This window comes from Typopeltis vanoorti, chromosome 15 (genome assembly GCF_054136105.1).
Source record: "Typopeltis vanoorti isolate ZY-2024b chromosome 15, IOZ_Tvanoo_1.0, whole genome shotgun sequence".
In the NCBI taxonomy this organism is placed as follows: domain Eukaryota; kingdom Metazoa; phylum Arthropoda; class Arachnida; order Uropygi; family Thelyphonidae; genus Typopeltis; species Typopeltis vanoorti.
Genome location: NC_143563.1, coordinates 30,750,125 through 30,775,813, shown reverse-complemented (window position 1 = coordinate 30,775,813; position 25,689 = coordinate 30,750,125). Strand labels below are relative to the sequence as shown.

At 35.5% G+C, this 25,689-nt stretch overlaps 1 protein-coding gene across 3 annotated transcripts in view; it reads right to left on the bottom strand.

Moving 5' to 3' along the window:
- Positions 1-25,689, bottom strand: part of poe (E3 ubiquitin-protein ligase-like protein poe) — an 801,929-nt gene that overhangs the window by 268,177 nt on the left and 508,063 nt on the right. For all 3 annotated transcript variants that reach the window (XM_090405892.1, XM_090405894.1, XM_090405895.1), the window contains 4 exons: positions 23,532-23,819; positions 19,161-20,290; positions 14,288-14,489; positions 1,197-1,392 (listed from right to left, as the gene is read on the bottom strand). In XM_090405892.1, the coding sequence (XP_090262018.1) occupies positions 1,197-1,392; positions 14,288-14,489; positions 19,161-20,290; positions 23,532-23,819 (1,816 nt within the window). The remainder of the gene's footprint in view (positions 1-1,196; positions 1,393-14,287; positions 14,490-19,160; positions 20,291-23,531; positions 23,820-25,689) is intronic.

Sequence of the window (25,689 nt, the reverse complement as noted above, 5' to 3'; positions counted from 1 at the left end):
TCCATTCGGTAGTAGTGGATACACACAGTTCATACAGGCATAAAAGGGAACTGCACAAGGTCCTGCTATCTTCTGTAACTTTTGATATTACACTATCAGAGGATGCCACATTATAATTCTGCCCTGATCAATCATAAGTGATGTTACAGGAAATGCCTCAAAGCAGCAACAACAACAGCATAAACGTGATCTAGTTGGTCACGCTTATGCTGTTGTTGTTACATAAATTTATGCAACATGTTTATATTTATGCATAAATTTACATAGTGGGACTGAGAGTGGTGAAGCACATGGTGCAAAAAAAAAAAAAATCACTGGACTTCAGTTGAAACACTCCCTACCAAGTTCCAAAATGGCTCTGTATGCAATGCCAATACCATAACTGTTCATCAGGAGTTGAAGAATCTGGGTTTCCATGCCTGTGCAGCCACACACAAGCTGATCACTACTAAGGGCAATGGAAGTGCATTCTCTGAAAGTTGTGATTTACCATATGGCAGCCAAGCCTGAGTTTGCTGGATGCCAGGAGAATACTACCTACCCAAATGTGTCGTGCCAACTGTAAGTTAGGTGGAGTAGACAGTATGGGCCTATAATGACATTGTCAACAATTTTGTGTTTTCAACTTCATGGTAACTGGTTGGTGAAGGCCCTTTCCATGTATCAACACAACAATGCTCCTATTCACAATGCAAGGTCTGTGCAGGAATGGGTGTTGAAGAACTTGACTAAGATGCACAGGACCTAGATCTCAACACTATTGAACACTTGTGGGATGAAATGGAATACCAATTGTGAAGCAGAATGAAACCACTCTATGTAGCAGAAAGCTTTCTCAGAGGAATTAAATGCTGTAATAGCAGTAGAGGGTACACTAATTCATATTATTGTTTTTCATATTAGAGTGAGAGTTGAGAAGGAGCAGGCATCCAGATATTTTGGAACTAACACATCAAAAACATTAAAGGGAAGATGAAATGGCAAATGAAGTAATAAAAATTAACACAGAAGAGACAAAGGATTTCAATTCAGAAAATATATTTGTTTCTTTCATCAAAAATTCAAATTCATAAAATATCAAAAAAAGTTAGTGATGTATTCCAGAACTTTACAACAGCTGATTATTTAACATAACTATAAAAAAAATGTAAGCTTAATAGCAAAAGATATATATATATATATCATATAATCATTACCTGTCTCAGAAGTATCTCCTAAAAGAGTCTGATCATGTGACTCAGCAAAGCGTACTAAGTTAGCTGGCCTTGAAACTGCTACACCTCTTGCCAAAGCTATTAATCGATAAAATGCCTCCCCATCTAATTCATCACATGGTTTACCTTCTCTACTATTATGCAAACAAAGTAGTACATACTTAAGTAGAGCCTGATCCTGAAATGAAAAAGAGTAACATATATATATATATATTATTATTATTATTATTAAAGAGACCTCCAGGGAGTCAGGGACTCATTGAGGGAGGCCACATACTACATGCATCAGCTTTCATACTTATTCTTGAATTCATTCACACTACTTGCATACACAACATCCAATGACAATTCATTCCAATCACATACCACTCTATGAGAGAAAAATCTAGCCTTCATCCCTTTCTTAGCAGCATTCATTCTCAGTTCCAAGGATGCCCTCATGTCCTTCTCTCACCCTCTATAAAATTAAAAATTCCATCAACTGAAATCAAATCCTGTATGACCCTTTCAGAAGGTTATAAGTCTCAATCATATCCCCACCTCTTTCTCCTGTCTGCTAGTGTCTGCAGTCTATAAATTCTCAATCTGTCTTCATAATCAGTATTCCATAATCCTGATATCATTTTTAACACTTTACTTTGCACTCTCTCCACTGAATCAGAATCACACTGGAAACCAGACCTGTGCAGAATATCCAAGTGAGATATTATCAAGGCCTTGCAAAGAGGCAAAATGACATCCTTATCTTTACATGTGAAAGTTGTTTCAGCATTGCAATTATCTTTTGAGTTATATTTGCAATCTTTGCTACATAGTCCCTGAACTTCAACTTCCTATCTACTAACGCTCCAAGATCCTTAGCCTGATCAGTTTCTTCTAGCATAATCCCAACAATATAATATGACATTGGATATCCAATCATGCCAAAGTGCATGACTTTACATTTACTGACATCCATTTTCCCATACCCACAAATCCAGCCTACTCAAATCAATCTGTAAGTACTGCATATCAGCAGCATTCCTGATTACCCTACCTATCTTTGCATCATCAGCAAATAGTAGTATGTCACCTGTCAAATCCTTCCCAATATTATTAATGTACAGATTGAATAACAGTGGACCAAGCACTCAACATTATGGTACACCACTGGTTACCTCAATTCTTGCAGACTGACATCCCCCATATACCACTTTTTGATGTCTGTCAGTCAGCCATCCTCTTATCCACATTAATATTTTATAATTCAGACCCATATTCTCCAATTTATGCAAAAGTCTTCCATGCTGTATTCTGTCAAAAGCCTTAGCAAAATTCCCAGGTAACATTATCATAGAATGTGAGCAAGTTGCTAAAACATGACTTTCCCTTAGTAAGCCCATGTTGTTCATTGCAAAGCAGAGAATTCACTGTCAACTCGTTTCTGAATGCAAGATCTAACCAATTTTTCCAAAATCTTCACCACCACTCTTGAGATACTAACTGGTCGATAGTTGGATACATCAGTCTTTGCACCACCCTTGTACAATGGAATTACCATACATTCTTCCCATTCCTGTGGAATCTTCCCTGTTCTGAGACTCATATTATACAGCCTGGTCAAAGGCAGAGCCAGTTCAGCTGAACACTCTTTTAGCACTTTTTCAGTGCTAATAATCCCATCAGTCCCTATTGCTGAATTTTTATTCAGTATGTGCAATGGCTTTAATAACTCATCCTCATACACCAGAATTTCTTCAACCAGTGAAGAGCTAGCAGAGCTCAATGTCGCATACACCAGGTTGACAGCTTTTAACAAAATTTGCACTCATTAGTTGAACAACCTTTTCTGCATGTCACCCTCACACCATCTGCATTTAGAAGAGTTATTCTTCAGAATTATTTTGGGTTGTCTTACCTTGGAGAGCCAGTTTCTTTTCATTTAACTTTCCATACTACAGTTGTGACTCTTCTAGCCTACTGCTTATAATTTTCATAACGGCAATCATCCTTATCATACAGTATTCCTTCCACAGCATCTATTTCTTACGAATCTCTTGCTTAATATGGTTACACATCCGTTTCACTCATACTCTATTTATTCTTGAATTTTAGAGAAACATTCTGATATCGCATCATTTAAGTATTTTTTAAACACTTTCCACGCACTGTCAATATCCTTCCCATCCAATAACTGATACCATGGTACAGAACTCAGCATACCCCTCAGGTGGTCATAATTTCCTGCCTTGTAGGAAATCATGACCACCTGAGGGAGTGGTCATAATTTCCTACAAGGAATATTGTAGGAAATTGTAGTTAAAGCATGTAACCTTTTCTCATAATTGTAGTTAAAGCATGTAACCTTTTCTGAATGGAACATTCATAAACTTAGTCACTTCCCAAGTGAGTACTACATGATCACCGTCACCAACTGGAGGCAGAATAGTTATGTCTTTAATTGAAATCCCTTCTGACACTAAAATCAGATCTAACACTCTCTGACCTTGAGTTCCTTCTGTCACATGCTGCTTGATGTAGTTGTCTCGCAACAGCTCAATATATTCATTTTCATTCTTCTCAAACAGATTAAACGACTATAAGCCAAGAGCACATCTAGGTTCATCTTCTTAGAAGATTTCTTTGGGGCGCATAACATGAAGGAAATACCAACAAACCTTGCGAAAGAAAAAATGTAAACATTAAAACATTAACGTGTTAACATTTGAAGGAGTTTTGTGCATCTCTTCATTGTTGGCCGTGCACATGCGTTCAAGGTCTCGTGAATGCCAAAGTTGCATAACAGTGCAATGGCAGTCTGAGAGATTACAGCTGAGGTTAGTGTTGAGATGTAATGGATTGAAGATGATTTCTTTAGATTCTACAATTTTTCTCCAGCATCACAGCATCGCAAGAAGTTTTCCAATTTGTCCCAGATGACTGGGTGAATGACAGAGTTTTTGTCGTTCGGGCCAGCAGAATTGAGAATTTTTTGACAAAATGCTTGCTCAAGTTCAGCCATATGCGACTTCTCTTTTATGTTCTTCTAGATGTAATTTGATGGATTTTTCCGTCTAGCTAAAATAAGGCATGTTCCAGTTGCACCAAATGCTAGGATATTTCAAGTTGTTATGTTTTTGCTTGGGTGTACTGAGCAAGGAAAGGGGTTTAAGTAGAGGAGTGAAAGAAGTCTGGATGTTATATTTTTGGAGAACCTTAGCTAGTTTAGGTGAAATGGAACTGATATATGGTACAGATATGTAGCCTTTTTCATTATTTCTATTTTCAATATGGCTAGGAGTGGACTGAATAGAGCTTAACTGTTTGTTTTGAATAACCATTTTGCTGAAAGGTTGTAAGAAGAAATTGAAGAAATCTACCTCCTCACCATATTGAAGATAGAAATAATGAAAAGGCTGCACATCCCTACCATATATCAGTTCTGTTTTGCCTACTAGCTAAAGTTCTTAAAAAATATAACATCTGGACTTCTTTCACTCCACTACTTAAATGCGTTCCTTGTTCAGTACGCCCAAGAAAAAACATAATATGAAATATCCCAGTATTTATTGGATTTGGTGCAACTGCAGCATGCCTTATTTTGGCCAGACTGAAAAATCCATCAAATTACAACTAGAACATAAAAGAGATGTCACATATGGCAGGACTAGAGAAAGCATTCTGTTGAAAAAAGTCCACAATTCTGCTGATGCTAATGACGAAAACTATCATTCACCCAGTCATGTGGGACAAATCGAAAACATCTTTCAATGCTATAATGAATGGAGAAAAACTTTAGAATCTAATGAAATCATCCTTAATCCATTACACCTCAACACTAACCTCAGCTATAATCTCCCAGACAGCTGAACTGCTATGCAAATTTGGCATTCACGAGACCTTGAACGGGTGCACACGCCCAACACTGAAGAGATACACGGAACACCTTCAAATGTTAATAGATTAGCATTTTAATGTTTACACTTTTCTCTCGCAAGGTTTGCTGATATTTCCTACATGCCATGTACCTGAAGAAATGTTCTAAGAAGACAAAACTAGTTGTGCAGTTTATTTAAAATGAAATAGTATTTCTAAAGACATATTTCGGTGATTACACCACATTTTTTATTATTCAGTTATATAATATACTGAAATAATAGTTCCCAACAAGTTTCATAAATCGTAGGATTTACATCTTCAGGGGAAAATAGTATAACTTAAAGTTTAAACAAGAGAAATTAATAAATACAAATCATAACCGTCTGGCTATTCATAAACTCAAATAACAGAATGCAGATATAAAACGTTATCGATGTTGAACAATACTGGACGATGTCACGTGTTCTTGTTCATACAGTCCGAGCTCAGATTGAGGTAGATTTTTTATTAGAGCTGACCACACTTGATGGAGAATTAAACCTTGATTTTTATTGCACTGGGTTGGATTTTTCAGCATATTAGCAGCATCTTTAAATTTTCTTATGTAGCAGTTGTTTTCTATGTATGACATCGTCGTTTTTTGCCAGAGTACATCGTGTATTATGATATCATGATGTAAATTATTAATATGATGAATAATTTACATCATTACTAACTTTCTATCTACAATTTTCCTCCAAATCAGTCTGTTATTTGTCAAGACTCCAACATTATCAGATCTTATATTTCTAATATATGGGTACTATGAGAGCTCTACTCTTATCATCCAGAATTCGTCCCTCTGTCCAGATCTTCTGAACTATGCAGTGCAACCACTGCATAGGTATAAGACTTTTATACCATCATACTTCAGCATTTCTGGTCGAATATCATCTACTCCGGCTGCCTTTCCTCATTTCAAGCCTTTGATGGCTTTTTCTACTTCAAGTATGGATATATATACCTGAATGTATGCCTGTTGAGTGTTTTTTACCATTGTGCTATCACTGCTTGTTTCATTTAGCAATTTTTCAAAGTAATTACTCCATACTCCAAGGATATCTTTTTCTCTAGATTTCATGTCACCTTTATCATCTCTAATTCCGTTTACAACTCTCTTTCTCCCATTTCTGAGTTTTTTCACTAACCTCCAGAATATCTTGCCACCTTCTTGATATTTATTTTCTATGTTCTTGCCAAAGTCCTTCCATGACTTTTGTTTAGCTAGTTTTACACAGTGTTTGGCTTTCTTACATTTGTCTCTGCATTCTCTAAGAGCACTAGCTGACTTATTTGCCAGGAACTTTTGATATGCTTTCTTCTTTTCCTTCACTGTCTCTTTAACTTCCTGTGTCCACCACGGAGTTCTGATTTTTCTATTCTTGTTGACAACCTCACCACATGCCTCTGGCTGAATCAATCAGGGTTTACTTCAAGGCTTGCCACCGAATCTCCAAGGTTTGGTTCCTGTGTTACAAGAGTTATTTGTAATCCCTAAAGATGTCTCAGTGACTGAGACGAAATATCAGAAGCATTAAAATTAGTTTTTAATCCTTTCCTAGTGCTGTAAATATTCCATTAAACCTCCAACATGATGTTGTCCTCACAGCAGTTAAACCTCAACACACAGAATGTTACACTGATACAGGTGTATGCACTTACTAGAGATTCAAGTGAAGATGAGGTCAGAGAATTTTACAGCAGCATGCAACAAGTAGTATATAGTATTGATAAAACATATTTTCTCTTGATATTAGGTGATTGGAATGCAAAAAGTGGAAGTAAAATTAGAATGAAGCATCACTGGAAAAATTGGTTTAGCACTGAGGAATGAAGCAGGAGAAAGGATGTTTGAGTTTTGTGTTGAGAACAGTTCCTTTATTTCAAACACTTGCTTTCGATAAAAGATGATTGTGCACATCGACTTCACCTAATGGAGAATATAGACATCATCAGATAGATTATATTGTTGCTAGCAGAAGGTGAAGCAGCACAAACACTACCTGGTGCATATTGTGAGACAGATCATGAATTATTGATAGCTAAAGTTAAATTGAAATTAAGGGCTAAGAAGAAACAAAAGGATGGTATCAGATTTCATTTAAATCATATAAGAAGCATTTAAAGTAGAAGTCGGAAAGAAATTAAAAAGTATGGAGAAAACAGGGAGTGAATTAGAACTGTGGTAAGAAACAAAATGTACAGTCATAGAAGCAGCAAAGAAGCCTAAATAAAGCAACAAAAAAGAAAGATTGTAAATGGCTGTCAGAAGAAGCTATTCAAATAGCAGAGGAAAGAAGAAAAACAAAACTTCAGGGGATTCTACCTGTCCTAAGGAATGGATGAGAAGGAGAAGGAAAGAAGAAGGCAGACTGAATGAATGAATAGAAAAAAAAATTAAAATTAAATAAAGTAAAGAAGATTCAGAGGATAGAATAAATCCTGCAATGGGAGTTCTCATATATGTACTATGACAGACTGATTGCTATGTTCATTCTTTTTATATTGTTTGATGTCGTTGTTCAGAAATAAAGGAACCAACTGATTAATAAAATACAAAATATTAATTTTCCTTTATACAGACTAAAAATATTTTTAAGAAAAGCTAAATCAAAGTTTTTATAAAATAAAATATTTTCTTTGAGCTCATATCATGTAGATTTTAGAATGGCCATATAGTTATCCTCTGTATTTAATAAGAATTTAAAAATTAGATATATAGTATAGTAAGACATTAAATTTTAATAATTGGAATACTGCAGAGAATATTACTTCTGTTAATTTCCTTTACAAAGATAAAGGGAATGAGATATGCTAAATTCTATCTGTTGTATATACAAGCAACCCCCGCCACCCCGCCCCCATATATCTATATATAGGGGTGTGTGTGTGGGGGGGGGTTGCTTGTATATAACACAGTTGGATAATTGTGTCCTTGCATAATACGGTATTTACAGACTTTTACTCTAACTTGGTTAAAGAATTACAACAAACCTTGCATAACACAATCTTTTTGATTTTTTCATCATTTCCACTTTTGTGAATTTCCACTGTTAACACTCATTAGCTATTATCAAAAAAAAAAAAAAAAAAAGCAAATGCATTACTAAACTTTGTTCCTAACAACCAGATTAGAAGAATTTCTTTGCTGTGAATTAAATTCCAGCCCTAAATTATGCCTTAGAAAAAGTAGATATTATACATTGCAAAAAGTTTAAATGAAGCAACAATTTGCACCATAAAAAAAATGAACAGAAAATTAGGCTGTTGCTGCTGGATCTTTCATTTCCACAAAGATGACAGCTTGTTCCTGAATACCAATAATTGAGAAAAGGGAAAAATCACTTGGTATTTGGACTGACAATAGTAGTAACAAAAACTTTTTTGGGGAGAATTTTGTATTAAGTAGAGTTTGTTGCCAGTAAAGAGTGATTTGAGTTATTTTAAAACCTCTTGTCATTACATAATGTAAGAATTCTAGGAGAAAGTGCAAAAAAAAAAAATTGCACCAAGTTTTAAGGCATCGAAAGATTGTGTAATGTTACCTATGTGCAGCAATGCATAAGGAAATTATGTGATAAACCTGTGCTAGTTTATCTCATCTTCCTTTTTACCCTCTTTTACTTAGAGGTGTCGAGGGTTTATTAATCATCTGACCTCAAACCGTTCACAGGATAAGGTGGTCAGCCCTACACCCTGGCGTATCCTATGTCTGTAGTGTTGAGTTCTCAAGGCTGGTTTGCCTGCTTTGCAGGATGAAAAACCCCAGGATAAACTGGGGGGAAAACCCTACTGTCCATGCTCAAGACTGACTAACATGGCTATGGTTGAGGAAGATCCTTCAGCTCCTCACATCAGCGACAGGAATCAAACCTAGGACACTCCTTCCCAAGGCATATGATTGCAAAGGGCACAGCCACGAGGCTAACCCTGTGGATGATGCTAGTTTATAGATCCTCTAATCATCTTGCAATGAGAGGTGTAAATAAAAACATGTTACTGGTATACTGGAAAACAAATAAAGCTTTGGTAACTCCAAATTTATTTAAAGAATGGTTTCTAAATTGTTTTGTGCTGGCTGTGGAAAACTATTTAAAGCCAAAAAAATATACATCCTGAAGTTTTGTTACTATTGGATAATGTGCCAGGCCATCCAAAAGATATATTGAAGTAATGTTTCTACCACCTAATAAAACTTATTTAATTCACACATTAGATCAAGGCTATATCTACCTTTAAAACTCATTATATCAGAAAATCATTACAACTGATTTTGGAAAAAATTAATTCTGAATCTTTGAAATAAAGTAGGCATGGAAATATTTTCAGTTGTGGATTGTATTGGAATCATAGCTTTATCGCTCAAAGAAGTAAGGACATCAACATTAAATGTGTGTTGGAAAAATGTCTGGCCAGAGTGTTGCTTCATTCAGGGAATATGGTTGAACTGGCAGAAAATGGAATCAATGTGATAGTAGAACTTGCTAAGTCATTAGGAGGGAAAAGCTTTGATGATATGACTACTGAATACATTCAAGAATTACTGGTATAAAAAGAGGCTGGTGAAGTAGATTTGGTGGAATTGGAGGTAAACCAAATCAGTTCACACATGAACTGATAGCACAGATGAAAATTATGAAGTTCCAAAGTTTACACTAAATTTTTACTTAGCATTTTACAAATTTTACTTATCTAGCATCGTTCTTTTCCTCAAATTCCTCCATTGATGACCTAGGGAACTCACCTCCTACCATATCAGAATCTGAGTACCATATGCCATCTTCAGTTTATTGACAAAAACACCAGAAAATTACTACATACCTTAGGCACTAAAAAACGTCTCCTGTCCTGATGGCATCTCTTCAATTGTTCTCAAACATTGTGCTTGAGAGTTAAACAATCACACACAATCACACTAGATGCAATCACATATCCAGCCTATTCCAAAAAAAAAGGGAGTTGAGAAGTCTGCCACCCAACTACCACATAACTGCCATTACCTCAGTCTTCTCCAAAATACAAGGGTGGCCTGAAAAGTTCTTGGCCTTGACCATATATGGCAACACTATTAGCAAGATTTTTTTTTCCCTAAGTTGGTACATCTGCCACAAGCATCCATGTGAAATTACAAGTCATTCTATCAAGTAGTTTGTTTTTTATACAGTTGTCTGTATCCCTTGAAATGGATAAAATTTGAGTATCATGGGGTTATAAAATTCTTTGTAAAAGAAGGTTTAATGCCAAAAAGAAATTCATTTGAAGTTCATAAAACTTTATGGGCACTCTTCTCCTTCGTTTTCAACAATTAACAAATGGGCTGCCGAGTTTAAATGTGGCCATACCAGCCTTAAGATGATCCACGTGAAGGATGTCCAAAAAAGTGTAACAACACCAGAAATCATTCATCAAATGCATGATATGGTATTGGATGACCAGCAAGTCACAGTGCGTGAAATAGCTGAGACTATAGCTATTTCACGACTATAGGCATTTCAAAAGAACATGTAGGATATATTTTGCATGAAGAATTGCAAATGAAAAAGCTTTGCACAAGATGGGTGGCACGCTTGCTCACAGCACATCAAAAATGCACTCGCATGAAAATCTCTGAACAGTGCTTGGAGCTTTTTAACAAGAATGAAATTGATTTTGCGCATTGATTTATTACTATGAATGAGACTTGAATTCACCATTACAAACCAGAATCCAAACAGCAGTCAAAACAGCGGCCAGAAGCCAGTTGCACCAAAGAAGACAAAGTCGGTTCCATCAGCAGGAAAGGTCACGGCATCGGTGTTTTGGGATGCTAAAGGCATTTTGTTTATTAATTATCTTGAAAAGGGTAAAACAATAACTGGGGAATATTATTCCAATCTTTTAACCAGACTAGACGAAAAAATTCATGGGAAAAGACCCGGTTTGCAGAAGAAAAAAATCATCTTTCATCAGGACAATGTTCTGTCATTCAAGATCCACAGCTGACCTTTTAACTTACACCACCTACCACTGGATTTTGCTGTTACCATTTCCAAAGCTTTTGATCATGTCTGGCATCAAGGCCTGCTAAACAAACTGTCATCCTTTGATCTATCTGCCACTCTCTGCAATTGGGTTGCGAGCTCTCTCTCTCTCTCTCTTCGGGCCTCATCACCAGTGCATGGGTACCTTGGGGCTCTTTCCTAACACTACTCTCTTTCTCATGTACATGAACAACCTAGTCTCAGTCACAGTTTTGCAGACAGCATTCTCCATCCATCCTAATTAATAAGTATTAATGATGTAATACTATCATATCCTGTACACCCCTTGAGGGTACATGGCAGGAATTTGATGATGATGATGATGACACACTCAAATACAACACAATACTAAGTGAAACATGTGGGTGACTCTAAAGTCCTATCCAGGTGGTGCACCCTCTATGAGCATTTATAGGTGGCCTAGGATGTAAAGTGGGATCTCTGATAATTAATGTTTCTCAAATTTTGGAAAGTTTTATGCAACCGTATTTATTTAAATTCAGTTAATTTCTGAGTGACTTTGCTCCCATAAGAGAGCAAAGCTAGTATACTTGTAAATGCAGAGTGCTTTAGGAAAAAAGAAAGTGGTACTTTATACAGGTTAGGATGATAATAACTGCTTAAAAAAATGAGCCAATAGGCTTCACTTCAGCGATGTAACATTATTTAAATTAAGGAGATATTAAATCCCACATTATTTAAAAGCCGAATAAGAAACTCAAAGATCGGAATCAAGGAGTTTCATGCCGAATATAGTAAACTATAAAAGTTTCGGCGGATTGTAGGATCTTTTATTTAAGTAATTTATGGGTACACCTTTTTGACAACTCGTATAGCAAGGTATATAAGTTCTTTTCGCTATAATGTCAGTATTACCTGGTCTACCTACTCACTGATGAGACCTCAATAAAGGTTGAAACCGGTCTGGGTAGTGACCTTCCATCATAATGTATAACATCATACATCTCCTAGGAGATGTATTTTACATTATGGGTAATACTAAGAATAGTGATCAGAACTTTATCCACCTTTGCTACGAGTTGACCTACGTGCTTTAGCTTACGCTACAATCTGCCGAAACTTTTATAGTTTATTATATTCGGCATGAAACTCCTTGATTCCGATCTTTGAGTTTCTTATTCGGCTTTGAAATAACGTGGGATTTAATATCCCCTTAATTTTAAATAATGATAATAATTGTTTAATGCATACAAAGTAGCTCAGATGATTTCTTGCCCATCTGCCGACCTGGTTGGCCGAGTGGTTAGTGTATCTACTCTCCAGTCAAAGGGCTGCGGGTTCAAATCCTGCTGTGGGCATGGATGTTTGTGACTGTCTGTGAAAATACTAGTGGTGGTGGTGGGCAGTAGATGGTGTTGGTGTAGATGATGAGGTTCACTGTAGTTGGTGGACTGAGTGGTCCCCTCCCTCAATGTGTCTTTGGACTCCTTGGAGGTGTCACGTAATAATAATAATCCGTACCGATAGTTCAAGAACTGATGCCCCTTGTTGGATGTGCTGCTGTGTTTCCTGATGTTACTATCCCCAACCAGATCCCACCTGATTGCAGTAATTATATAGCAGAGTTGCATGCCATTGAAGCCTTCACTTGTATTACCAAAAATGTGCAATTTATACAGACTCATTGATTTCTTTACAAGCTATCTCTGCTTTGTGAGATTTTACAATCATTGTACAAAATGAAGATCCTTAATTTTGATGTTCAGTTGTGCTAGATTCCCAGTCACATTAGAATTAAGGGAAATGAGACTGCAGATGCAGCTGCAAGATCAGCTCATACTTTATCCACATACCGTTTGACAGTACCATATACAGACTACAGCCAGTTCATGAGATCTAAGCTAATTGTCCAGTGGCAGTCATCATGGCAAGAAGCAAACAAATAATTTACTTTATATTAAACCTCAAATCAAGCACTGGTAGTCTAGTCAAACTAGAAGCAGAGGAGAGAAAGCTGTTCTTGCTAGGCTTCACATAGGTCACAGTCATCTCACACATTCTTATTTACCGAAGACTGATGACTCACCTATGTGCAAAAAATGCAACACACATCTTACCATTTGTCATATTCTAGAGGAGTGCCAGCACTTCACAAGAGAGAGAGAGAGAGAGAAATGAAAAATTAACTATCTAGTCTATCCATATACACCCAGGGAGATGTTATTGGACTCAGACAAACTGCACAATGATTGTAACTTTTTACAACGAATTAATTTATACAAACGCACCTGATTATAAATTTTATTTATATGTAAATACTGTATTGCTTAACTTAATTTTTCTGCATACATTATTATTTACTAAGTTATCTCTGACTCTTTATTAATACCCTCTGTACTGCTGTAACATTCATTATGGCATAGTATGACCTTTGCTGTCCTTGCACCAATAAACCATAAACCAACCAATCCACAATGTTTTCAAAAGGTGAGTCTGTTGAATTGTCTAGATAGCTTCAGTTCCAACTTACAGAAGTGATGAGCCTTGTATGCAAATAAATCTCCATGGATTACTATGATTCTCATGTTTAGGCTTATATGCTTATTATGGTAATTTTAGGCATGAGATGACAATATAGATGATATAATAACTAATATTTCCTAATAATTTAATAATTATTTCACTACAGTCAAACTGGCATCATCAGGATATAATCCACAAGTAAAGATATGCATATGCAGGTCCTACATGAGGAAGAATGTGAAGATCAAGCCTAAACTGAATCACCTATTGGGTTTGACTTATACTGAACTTGCTGCTGCATATTATATTTCACATGCAGCAGTTTTAAAGTTTTTACAATGATGATACTTCACATATGTGATTACTTTGCGTAGTCCATTATATATATTAAAATAGTGGAAAGAATTTTTGCACACTAAAATTTAGTTAAAATTTTTCATATGTAAATAAGATTCTTTTACCTTTAATTTTGCTCTAATAAATAAACAAGTATGGGGACTTTTCTTTTCTTTTGGATATTGAACAGGGAAGAAATAGACTGGAAGGTTCTGTTTAAATTCCAACAAATTTGGCAATAACTTAATGCAAAGCAGAAACATGCATGTCACAAAAAAAATAAAACATTAAAATAATAATTTTCAATCAAACTAAGTAGACAAATTTTCTCCATACCTTATGATTACAATAAGCAGTTCGATTCATATGAAGAGCAGAAAGAAGAGTTTTAACATGCTGATGAACAATTGGTGGTGTTGGAAGGGTCAACATCTGAGTTGCTAAATCAAGGGCTGTAGCTTTTAGAGTCTGTCTTTCTCTTGGGCATGCTCCAACAGAAAAACAACCATCCAGAAGTTCTAAACTACTTCCAACTAATCTAAAAAAAAAAAAAAAAAAAAAATTACATATACCTTATTATAGAAAAAAAAAACTAGAACACTAAAAATTAAATTCTTATCCACAAAATTTGTATCAATTTTTGTTTCAATGATCCTGGGAGAGGAAAAAAATTGTTTTCAAGTTTTTAAATTCAAAAGCAAAACTTTAGGAAGAGTTACCAAATATAAAATTTGAAAATATCATATAAACACTTTGCAGATCAAGACATATTTTTACTAACTGTTAATGAAATACACTTTTACTCACATTTTTATTTAATTCTTTGATTTATCATATCATGATAGAGTCAGCATTATTTTAAATTTCTCACAATTACATGGATTATAAGGCCAGGGAAATTAGGATATCAATATTAAGTGAAAAATATCTGTAATTTTCTCCCTCCTCTAATACAAAGGCATCAACAGAAAATTTAGTTCCATTTCGGTGTAAATTTCTGTTTATTTTAGACTCGTTTGAAACAAGGATGTAAAGATAAGGAGAAATTAATTATTTCTCCTTATCTTTATCTGTAACTCATTAATTACACTAGGATTACAGAATGAAATCCTAGTGTAATTAATGAATGGCATAACTATACTAATTCATATTATCACCATTTCCTGATATATATTCTCAACCGATGCACGAGAATATTATGATACCTATCCTCCTTATACCACATGACATACGTTTAAAATCCATCTTCTCCAGTTACTCCTGCTGCCTGCAACTAATTCTGCTTCTCTCTCTCTCTAGCTCTTCCAACCATCTTTTTTCTTGTTCTGTCATTCTTTGCTAAGTTAGTTTAGGCCTTCCTCCTTTTCATTTTTCCTTCTGGGAACCATGTCAAAGTTACTCTTGTAATTACTCTGTCCATTCTCAGTGCATGGCCAATCCATTTTCATCTGCATCTTACTAGCAATGCTTTTTGCTTTGTCTGTTTGTATAACTCATTATTTATTATATGTTGTGACCAAAATATTTTTAATATTTTACATAAACACTATGTTTAGGAACAATTTAATTTGGTTTCTGTTTCTTTGTCAAGTTGCATGTCTTCACATTGCTATTGAAGATCTTTTTGAATTTTATTATGATATTTGGATGATGTCCATATATTATTCAATCTTCTGTAAGCAGGATTTGTTTTTGTCAATCTCTGTATTATATCCTTATCAGTTCTACCATCTTCCAAGCATATAAAATTCTTAACTTCTTCTTCGAATGCATGATGATCAATTTTAATTTCTTTCATTTCTTGTTAATTTTAAACAAGATGTTTTATTCATTTTAAGTCCAATTTTTTAAGTATCTTATATAATGTTTCCAATTTTGAATGTATATCACTGTGTTTTGATGATACTAAAACTATTGTCATCTGCATAATCTAGATCTTCCAACTGTGATGTGAGATTCCATTTTATTCCTCTCCTTATACTTGTGATAACCATTTTTATTTGCCACCATAAAATTCATAAATAATATCAGAAGCTACCAAAGTGATCATGTCTCCCTAAAAACCTATGAACATTGGAACCAAATTTGCAGACTTCACAGATCATCGACTTTACAATATGATGACACTATCAGGAAAGAAATAGGTCTTGATCAGCTAAATGTCCACATAAACAAAGAACCTCTATTTTCCAGTCCTTTACCTTCAAATACCTTCATAAATCTAAACCTTACCAAACTCTGTACAAAAAAAGAACCAAAAGAAATGCTTAAAGAAAAAGGCCTAAATACCATCAACCTTCTTTCATCCTCCAAACAGGTTATTTGTTATACCGATGGATCATCAGACACCAATATGATTAATGGAGGCGCTGGTGTTCTCCTTCTACTCCCGAAAGGTGAAAAACTTTCAATAAAAGTTGGATCTGGGAGAATCGCTTCCAATTTTACCAGCGAACTCTACGCAATAATTAAAGCACTAGAAGCCTACTTAAATCTATCATCATCTCAACAATCTGAAGGAATTATAATTTACAGTGACTCAAGATCAGCTATGGAGGCAATCAAAAATGGCAATACCAAGCTCACACAAGACATCCATAAACTCTTAAATCATCTAAAGTGTTTAGGTAAAAGTTGCATTCTACAATGGATTCCTGCTCATGTAGGCATTGATCACAACGAAGCAGCTGATAAATTAGCAAAAGAGGCCAGAGAACTCAACCAAGAAACTCATATGATAACTCTTGCTGATGCCAATGCACTAGCAAAAGCTAAACTAATTCCATTGAAATCAGTGATACAACATCAAATTCCCGAGATCAATGCTGACAGAAGGACCTCCACTACGATAGCAAGACTACGAACAGGACATTATAGAGGAATGAAGATCAATACAGATGATACGAGAACATATAGAAACTGCAACAACTGCCCCAATACGGAACTGACACCCACTCACATCTTTACCTGTCCAGCAATTACAGCAGCCTTGCAAGAAATAGATCCTAATCCTGAACAACAGCTCTATACAAACAAAATCACAGACATAGCCAAAGCAGTACAAAGAGCGCACGGAAACATCTAAGACTCTTCAAAGGACAAGACAACAACAACAACAACCATTTTTATAATACAATCAAGAACTATGTTAAAAAGTAATCCAAACGATTACACAATCCTGTCTCACACCAGTCCATATCTCAAATAATTTTAATGTTGTTTGATTGGCACTAACACCCTTTTTTAGTTAAGGCTTTGACACTGGGGTGGAAATAATACATCATATATGAATTTATGATCAGAAAAAATTTTTTTGCATAAGTACTCTTATGCAAAAAAATTTTTTCTGATCATAAATTCATATTATGATCACAAATTCATAAAATTTTTTCTGATCATAAATTCATAAAGTCTTATTTTTTGAAATATTCTCAGGAGCTCACCCTGTTTTATTTTATTTTTCATCTCAGGAACACAAATTATGTCACTATGGTATTTCTGTAATTCTAGTTCCATCTCTTTTGCATTGATGATCTCTATCTTCAATTCTGCTCCATGCTGATATTTCACTTTTTCCCCTCAATTGGCACAATATCTGTCTTCCTTATAGATTATACATAGATCTCTACTCAGTTAACTTTATTTTTTGGACTCCCACACACAACAGGTTGTAAGCCTTTACTACCTTAGTACCATGGGTGGGCTAAAGCATTTTTACCAATTTTATTTATACTTTTCCATTTTTATTTCTTTCTTAAATAATTCTTTCTAAAGGCACTCATAAAATCTATGTACACAGCAGAGTTTCCTGAATCCTGTTGACTGGAGAGTGGGTACACTAAACACTCAGCGAACCAGGCTAGCTACATACCTCCCTTTCCAAAAAAAAAAAAAGTCACCTTAGCAGTCTTATATTCTAAACTCTCTCTTTAAAAAAATAAAGCAAATATAATCAATCCCTACATGGTCCTTGAGAAGAATGATATTAAGGCTGGATCAAGATTCATATAGTGTCAGCAGTTGTTCAAGTGACAAGTAGTGTCACCTGAACTTGACTGGAAATGGACACAGTCCATAAGCCAGAACAGGCTAGAAGTGTAATTCAATCCAAGAAGAGGGAAATCTGAACGTGTATAAAGATCTAGATGTCATCTAGATCTAGCTGACAGGCTTATCAACCTTCAGTGCTACCAATGCACAGCATTATCCTATGCAAGAAAGGTCACACTTCACCTCTCCCCAATAGAATAAAGAAGGAAATAAGTTTTTAAGACACTGTTTATGGAGGATCTTGTAGCTTGGAATATTAGAACACTATTGAATGAAAAGAGGAATGGAGTGTATCAGCAAAACCTATTGAAAAAATCTAATGTTAGTGATAAGGCAAAGTATGTATAGGATGAAAAGCATGGCCTACAGGGTATCCTATCACTGGGATACGCTACACTGGTGAGAATGGAAGCCATGGCATTTAATAAACAATTAAAAACTCACAATCTAATTGCAAAGAGTACACCATAAGATGGGAGTTTAGTAAACAGGTCTTTGTGTCAGATCTGATTAAAATATCTGGGAATGTCAAAGACAACCACATGAGCTTCTCCAAGCCTTCCCATGTCTTGCATCCAACAGCTGTTGATGTGGCAAAGAGATTAACTGTAGAATGTATGTGGTAGAATCTACGTTGAGTATCAAGTGGATTGTTAATGACTTTCTCCATTATTTCCATGAGAAATGATGTGAGGGTTTAGGAAGTTTATTCACTTGGTTGCAAATTAAGCTTGCCAAGAAATTACATAGCATTACACACATCCGAAAGGGGATGTGTTTGCATTATGGGATACAAAGGCAATCAATATGAAGTCATTTAGTCTCTTTATATAAGTAGCCTAGTGATGAAGTACTTCACACACAAACTTTGTTTGCTTACATTTGGTTGAAGGATAAAACAAGAATATAATTTCTTGGCAAGTTTAATTTGATTCGAGCATTTACTAATCTATCAATCTATAGCAACAATAACATGACATATATTACTTATAATCTATAATTTATCATTTCGAGCAGATTAAAATATTTTCTAAAATTCTAAACACACATACCATATTATAATATTACTATTACATTATGATAATAAGCTCTAACAACAGCTGCAACTACTAGACTATGCTGGCTGAAGTGGTTAGTATAATTACAAAAATCAACTTACCTATCCAGAGGTGTCAAAGGAAGAGGTGCTGGTGGGATACCATCAACTTCCATTCCTAGAGTTGGTCCTGATCCTGCTATGCTAGGCCCTGCAGTGGTAGTGAAGTCATCGGCATCTTCAGGCCAGCCAAATGCTTCCTTAGTTTTGCTATAAATTTTTACAGAATCAACCATAGTAACACCAGATGGATCTGAACTTGCTCCAAAAAATATGCATATCTTTTTGTCAGCAGTAAGAGATTCATCACGTGAAAAAGGAAAGTCATACCACCGATTACGTGTTAACGATACTTGGATAGTTCTTCCAAATATTTCTATATATGAAGGTGCTCTTTGTAATTCTTGATTACCAACAAGTACCCGAACTCCAACCATCACCACTGTGTTGTCAGAATTATAAACTTCCAAAGTGAATCCAGCAGGTTTAGTACTAGCAATATATAGGCCTGTAGTATTTAATCTGTGTTTTAACTGTTGAACATTATATACTTGAAGAACATCATTACCACCAAAATCGACATCTGTCATTAGGTTACAATGCTCAAAGAAATCTATTGGAAATGATACCGTACCAGCAGGTCGGCCACTTTTGGTTGCTTTTTTTTTCTTTGAGCTTTTTGTGCTTGTGGGAATGTTAGTAGGATGAAAGGCTGGCATAAGCCAATAGCCAGTTTGTTCTTGACTAGCCATATAAATTCTGAGACTTCCATCTTCACAAAGAAGAATCAATGTTGTACGCATTTCACCACAAGATATGACATGTCGAATTGTCACCATATCAGTGATTTTAGACTTGGCTGTCAATGATCTTATTTCTTGCACAAATATAACATCAGGTTTTATCATGAGAATTACAGGATTATTAGATGTTTGCATTTGAGCCAAAACCAGACCTGGATGGTTTGGAACTTCAGACCACTGGCAAAGAGGCTGAGGACTAGGTTTGCTGCTTCCACTATTATTGCCATTTGAGTTTTTCAACTGGATGAGAAAAATGTTTGAGATCTGAGCTGTAACCTTTGAAAATGGAGCTATAAAATTTTTTCCTTGAGAATAGCTGAAAAAAAGCAACTGGAGAGTGTGAGAGTAATATATGGAAGTTCCTCCACCTCCAACCATTCCATTTGAATCCTGAAAATAAAATAAAATAATAAAATAATAATTTCAGAAATATAACATGCAAATATTATAAATATGTTTCTACTTACATATATTGTCCTTTGGTGTAGATGAATGAGATAGTAGACATAATTGAAGGCAATATATGAAAAACTTTACAAGCATATAAATAACTATAAATAAAACTTGTTTACTTGACAACATTTTTAATCCAGATGTTCTATCAGCTTACACATCTAGTATTATCATATAGAATAAAGCATGTTTATTGCATGCATGGAGTAGACAAAATAAGTTAACCAAGAAAGCTGATAACTCACAGCAAATTGAAATGTAGAAATTAGACTTGCATTGTGTCTGGAATTTGGGGATGAGGAGGAAGGGCGATACCCATAATCTTCAATCTATGGAATTCATACATTTAAAGGGAATTTGAAAAGAAATGTAGAACAACGAGGAAATTCCTTGTGTACTTTCCCAGTAAGTACATCCATCCATCAGTGGTTCTAACAGGCTTCAGCAAAGTACAAGTATTTAAAAAAAAAAAGCAACGACAGGTTTTATGTGAAGCAGAATTCATTGTAGATGTAACCTTCCTTATTTTGAATACACAGATAGAATAATGAACATAATAAAACTAAACTGAAATTGATAAACTGCAATATCCCCCCCATAGGTAAATACATCCACCAACAGTTACATTACCCCTCCCAATAACATGGCACTATAAAAACCTTAGTCCACCAGGCAAAATTAATTTGCTCAGATAACACTGGAATTATCTGCATAAAAATACATCTTTAGCAAATGGCTACACCTCCCATCAGATAAAAATAATTCTAACACCACATAACCCCACCCCCACACAAATATAGATTACAGCAAATCTATCACCATCTCAGAAAAGGTGGATAAGATCTCAAAAGAGCACGATCTTGCAACCACTTTTTTAATCCAGATGTTCTGGATTAAAAAAGAATTTAATAAATTTGTTAAACTTTTTACTGAATGTTTTACTTATTGTATATGTATGTATGTGGAGCCTCCATAACTCAATTGGTATAAATTGCACAGAAAGCTAGCAACTCTTATATGCTCCCCAAAAGACCCACTACTAGATTTACCTGGAGTATACTAGGTATCCTGCAGCTGCAACCATTCATACAATGGCCAAACAGCAATATCTGTATATCAGAACACCAGGACTATGTACAGTTCACCAATATAGCAAAATATAGGAAGTAGTAATTAAATATTTTTATTTATTTATTTAGTCTATGTTGTCAATTTCCTGAAACAACGTGATGCATGATGATCAATATATAAGCATAAACACCAGAATTTAATAAATTTGTTAATGTTTACTTATTATAGAACAAAATGAAAGAGTGCCTAAGAAAAAACTAAACTTTGAAAATAAGGAGCATCCTAATGCACACATATATGTATGTATGTGTGCATTAGGATGTGTATGGAGCCTCCATAACTCAGTTGGTATACACGAGCCCCTTGGGTGGAAAAACTTGGGTTAGAATCCTGTCTATGACATGAAGAACTTTTATCGAGTCTTTTCAATCAGATGGTGAGTTAGCTAGTCTCATATGGAGATGGTGGTTTTTTCACCCAGAAACTTGGATTTTTTTTTGTTCCTCCAAACAGGCAAACTAGTCCCATAAACACACATACAGGGTGTTCGGGATAAATTTGACATATTTATAATTAATTATATTTTTCCGTAAGTTACATGTATTAACACACACTTCTCTTCATTTAAAAGTTTGGACCCTTCTTCATTCATATACAAGATGTCAGAAAGGATGGATAGCTGGAATCCACCTGAATCATGGAAGAGAATAACTTGTATCATGATGATTCGTGCCCGCCATCAAAATAAGGATATTACGACTGCTGCCCAATGCTCCCTGAATACAGTAAAAACAATCAGGCACGAACTAGAGACTTGCAATGGTGACTACGAGGATGTAGCAAGAAGAAAGATCCCTAGCAGACGATCTGATTGCGTTCGTACAGCAGAATTCCTCGCAAATCTGCAGGAACAGGTGTTGAAGAACCCTGGCATTGGAATTCGGGCTTTGTTCGTGGAGTTGCTAACTGTAGTCAAGCCCTGGATAACAAGGGTAGCCAATGGTAGGCCGTATGTATGGCAGCAGGATTCGGCCCCTTGCCACACCTCTGGGAAAAGTCAAAAATGGTTGTCTGAAAATTTCTACGACTTCACCAGTCCAAATGTTTGGCCTCCAAACTCCCCAGACCTTAACCCCATGGATTATTTTGTATGGGGCGCAGTTGAAAAAGACACCAATCGCACTTCCAGTAATACAAAAGCCCAGTTAATGGATAAAATTAAAACAGTTTTTGCGGCCCTTCCCAGGGAGACTGTAGCATCAGCTTGTTCGAGGTTCCGAAGCAGAATTGAAGCTGTGATCGATGCTAATGGTGGTTATTTTGAGTAAATCTTGTTGATAGTATTGTAATTAACTCTGCCTGTAATGTTTTTTTGTCAATTCATTAAATTTAATAGATACAAAGAAGATTTTCTTTTTCCTTACGAAACTGTCAAATTTATCCCGAACACCCTGTATGTACAGACAAAGTATGCATCCTTCAAGCCTGTAGCAGAGGAATGACAAGCTTGCTGAATTAATTGCCTATAATCCCTAATCAGAAGGAGTCAACCTATCTTGGACAGATGAGGATAGGATGAATGGATACACATATACACACACTGAGTCTGTAAGGACAATGCCCTTTGGTCAGAAAGACCTGGGTATGCAACCCATCTACGGCATAAACAACCTTTATAAGAGCTTTTCAAATGATGCTAAGTTATCTTTTTTTATGCGAATCCTACCTACAAAAGTTTGTAAAGCTATCATATGCTAGGTAAGAAATGGACCTGTCACTTGGCTGTGATAATGTACAGTACATTAACAGAAAAATATAATGCCTGCATAACCTTGAAAAACTTTGTATGATTGATGCCAGAATAAGTAAAACAGTTGTTTTAGCTGCCACTACCAAAATGAAGACCATTTTAAAGGTGTGTTTTCTGTTGATTCCTGAGTTTGGCCATATTTGATTTGGTTCAAGTTGTTTAAGTTGGCAATTATGCAGTAGCAAAATATATAATAAAAATTATGCCTTAATACGTAAAATGATTCAAAATGTCTTAAAGATATGAAAGCCTCAAAACTTGAGGCTGTACATAAAAATATTAAAATAACATACAAACCTTTAATTCAGAATGCTTAACTTCAAGAATGTTAGTAACATAAAATGGTCCATTATTTGCTGAACTTTCCTCAGACATATGTTGATAATAAATATGGCCAGCTGAAGACATTAACATCATATAATGGAGTCCATCATCAGTAACAATGAAGCAACAATCTTTAATTTTTCCACTTGGAATGAGAAAGAAAAACTGTGGACTTAGGGCATCTTGAGATAAATCATAAATTTTCACAAAATCAGCTGTCACAAGTGCCAATTCTGTTTGTGAACCTGGAAGCCACAGTGCCTGTGAAAAGGGGGGAAAATTTAATTACAATTTAATTTAAATGTACAGTATTTTCTTCTTGCTTATCATATATTTTTATGTGACCAAATCCAAATTTTATTCTTCTCAGTCTTTTTTAGACTAAGAGGAATCAAATTTCATATTAATCACACAGCTCTCAGAATCTGTACAATATTATGTAAAAACTGTTAATCAAAATATGCTTAAGATAAAATAAGAGCTCAGCTATCAGAGTAACGTCAAAGAACTGAAAGTGAACAGCTTAGAAAGACTGACTCGCCATGTGGGAATCCATCAAATACTTTCTGAAAGTTTAAAAATATCTTTTTATGCATCTTTTATCTAACAGCTCTTATAGATACTTCATCAAAAAATATTAGTTAATTGCTAAAATACGGCCTTCCATTTATAAAAATTATGGTGACCTCCACAGATAATCCTGACTCTATCAAACCAATCTTGCACCCTGCACTCAAGCTATGGAAAAGGCCAATGGCTTTTCTATAGCTTGAGTGCAGGGGTGGATGGTAATTGCTAGAAGACTAGCTGTGGATGGATCGGGAGTGGTAGAATCCATATTGTTGGTTACTAATTAGCTGGTGGGCCTCCAAGTTGGCATAGAAGCTGGCAATTCATTATCTACTCCATAGTTTTTGAGAGAACAAGTGAAGAGTAATTGGATAGTAGTTTGTTGACTGATTTTTTTTTCTGAATGTAGCCTTGTTTCCATGCAATAGGATAGATGCCACTTGAGTAAGAAAAAGTGAGGAGAGGATTAAAGGAAAGGAGTTAATTCCAGAGAACAAGATTTTAGTACAATAGGTAGTATGTCATCAGACATACTACCTGTCCTTCATGTCCAAGTTATTCAGGACTCTACTCATTTCCTACTGGCAAAAAACAAGAACTACTCAATCCTATGGATTGAGTAGTTCTTGGTAGAGAAGGGAGGAATGATGCTAATAGCTAATTCATCAGTGTTATCTTTGGATGATGTTAAAATAGTATGGTCTGGATGTGAAAGCAGTGGAAAGTGGGTGTACCAAAGTTGTGTCCAATGATCTTAGCTAGGGACTAGCAGGCTTGACTGCCATTAGAATATGAGGCAAATTTTTGGCATTTGGTCCTTTCAAAATCAGATTGTGATGCTGAAGTTTAGTTTCAAGCCATTCCTCATATACGTATTTTTTTTTCCAGTATACCAGGATAAACACCATTAGAAAACCAAGGCTTGAATAGTGGTTGAAATTTTGGATGGGGTGAGGGATGAAGGCCTTCATTCCAGTTATAATTATATTTTTTTCAGTCTAAGCAGGTGTTTGGATCAGAACCAAAGCCAGATCAGACCATAGAAAGGCAGAGTAGAAGTTGCAGCGGTGATCTCATTTGACATTCTTGTAATGTCAGAAGACACAAGCTCAGAATTGCTCAGTGCAGGTTGTTCTAATGTGAAGGAAACATATTAGGTTGTGGTCTAACTTACCAAGAGAACTTCTCTCGGTAGCAAGAGGAGAAGGTTAAGGATGTTGGCTAGACAGTGAGAATCACTAGTACTTTGGGTGAAAATGTTAGGTTGTTGCAATTGGCAAATGCCTTGGCATTGCTGCCTGCTTGATCAGTAGAATCTTGTCCACAACCAATTTTGGTTGATGACAATGAAGTCTCCAGAGAAGATGATCTCACTATTTGCGTATTCTGAATGCAAAAAATCTAGCTTATAAATAGACCACACTGGTTATTTGGTTAGGAAAATTTTGAGCTAAAGCAAATCAAATGGGAAGTAGAATCAAGGTTTTTCATTCTCTGACATTGGAAGTTGGCTCTGATGAATGAATAAGTGCTGCCCCTGTGGCAGAAGGAATTGTGCATG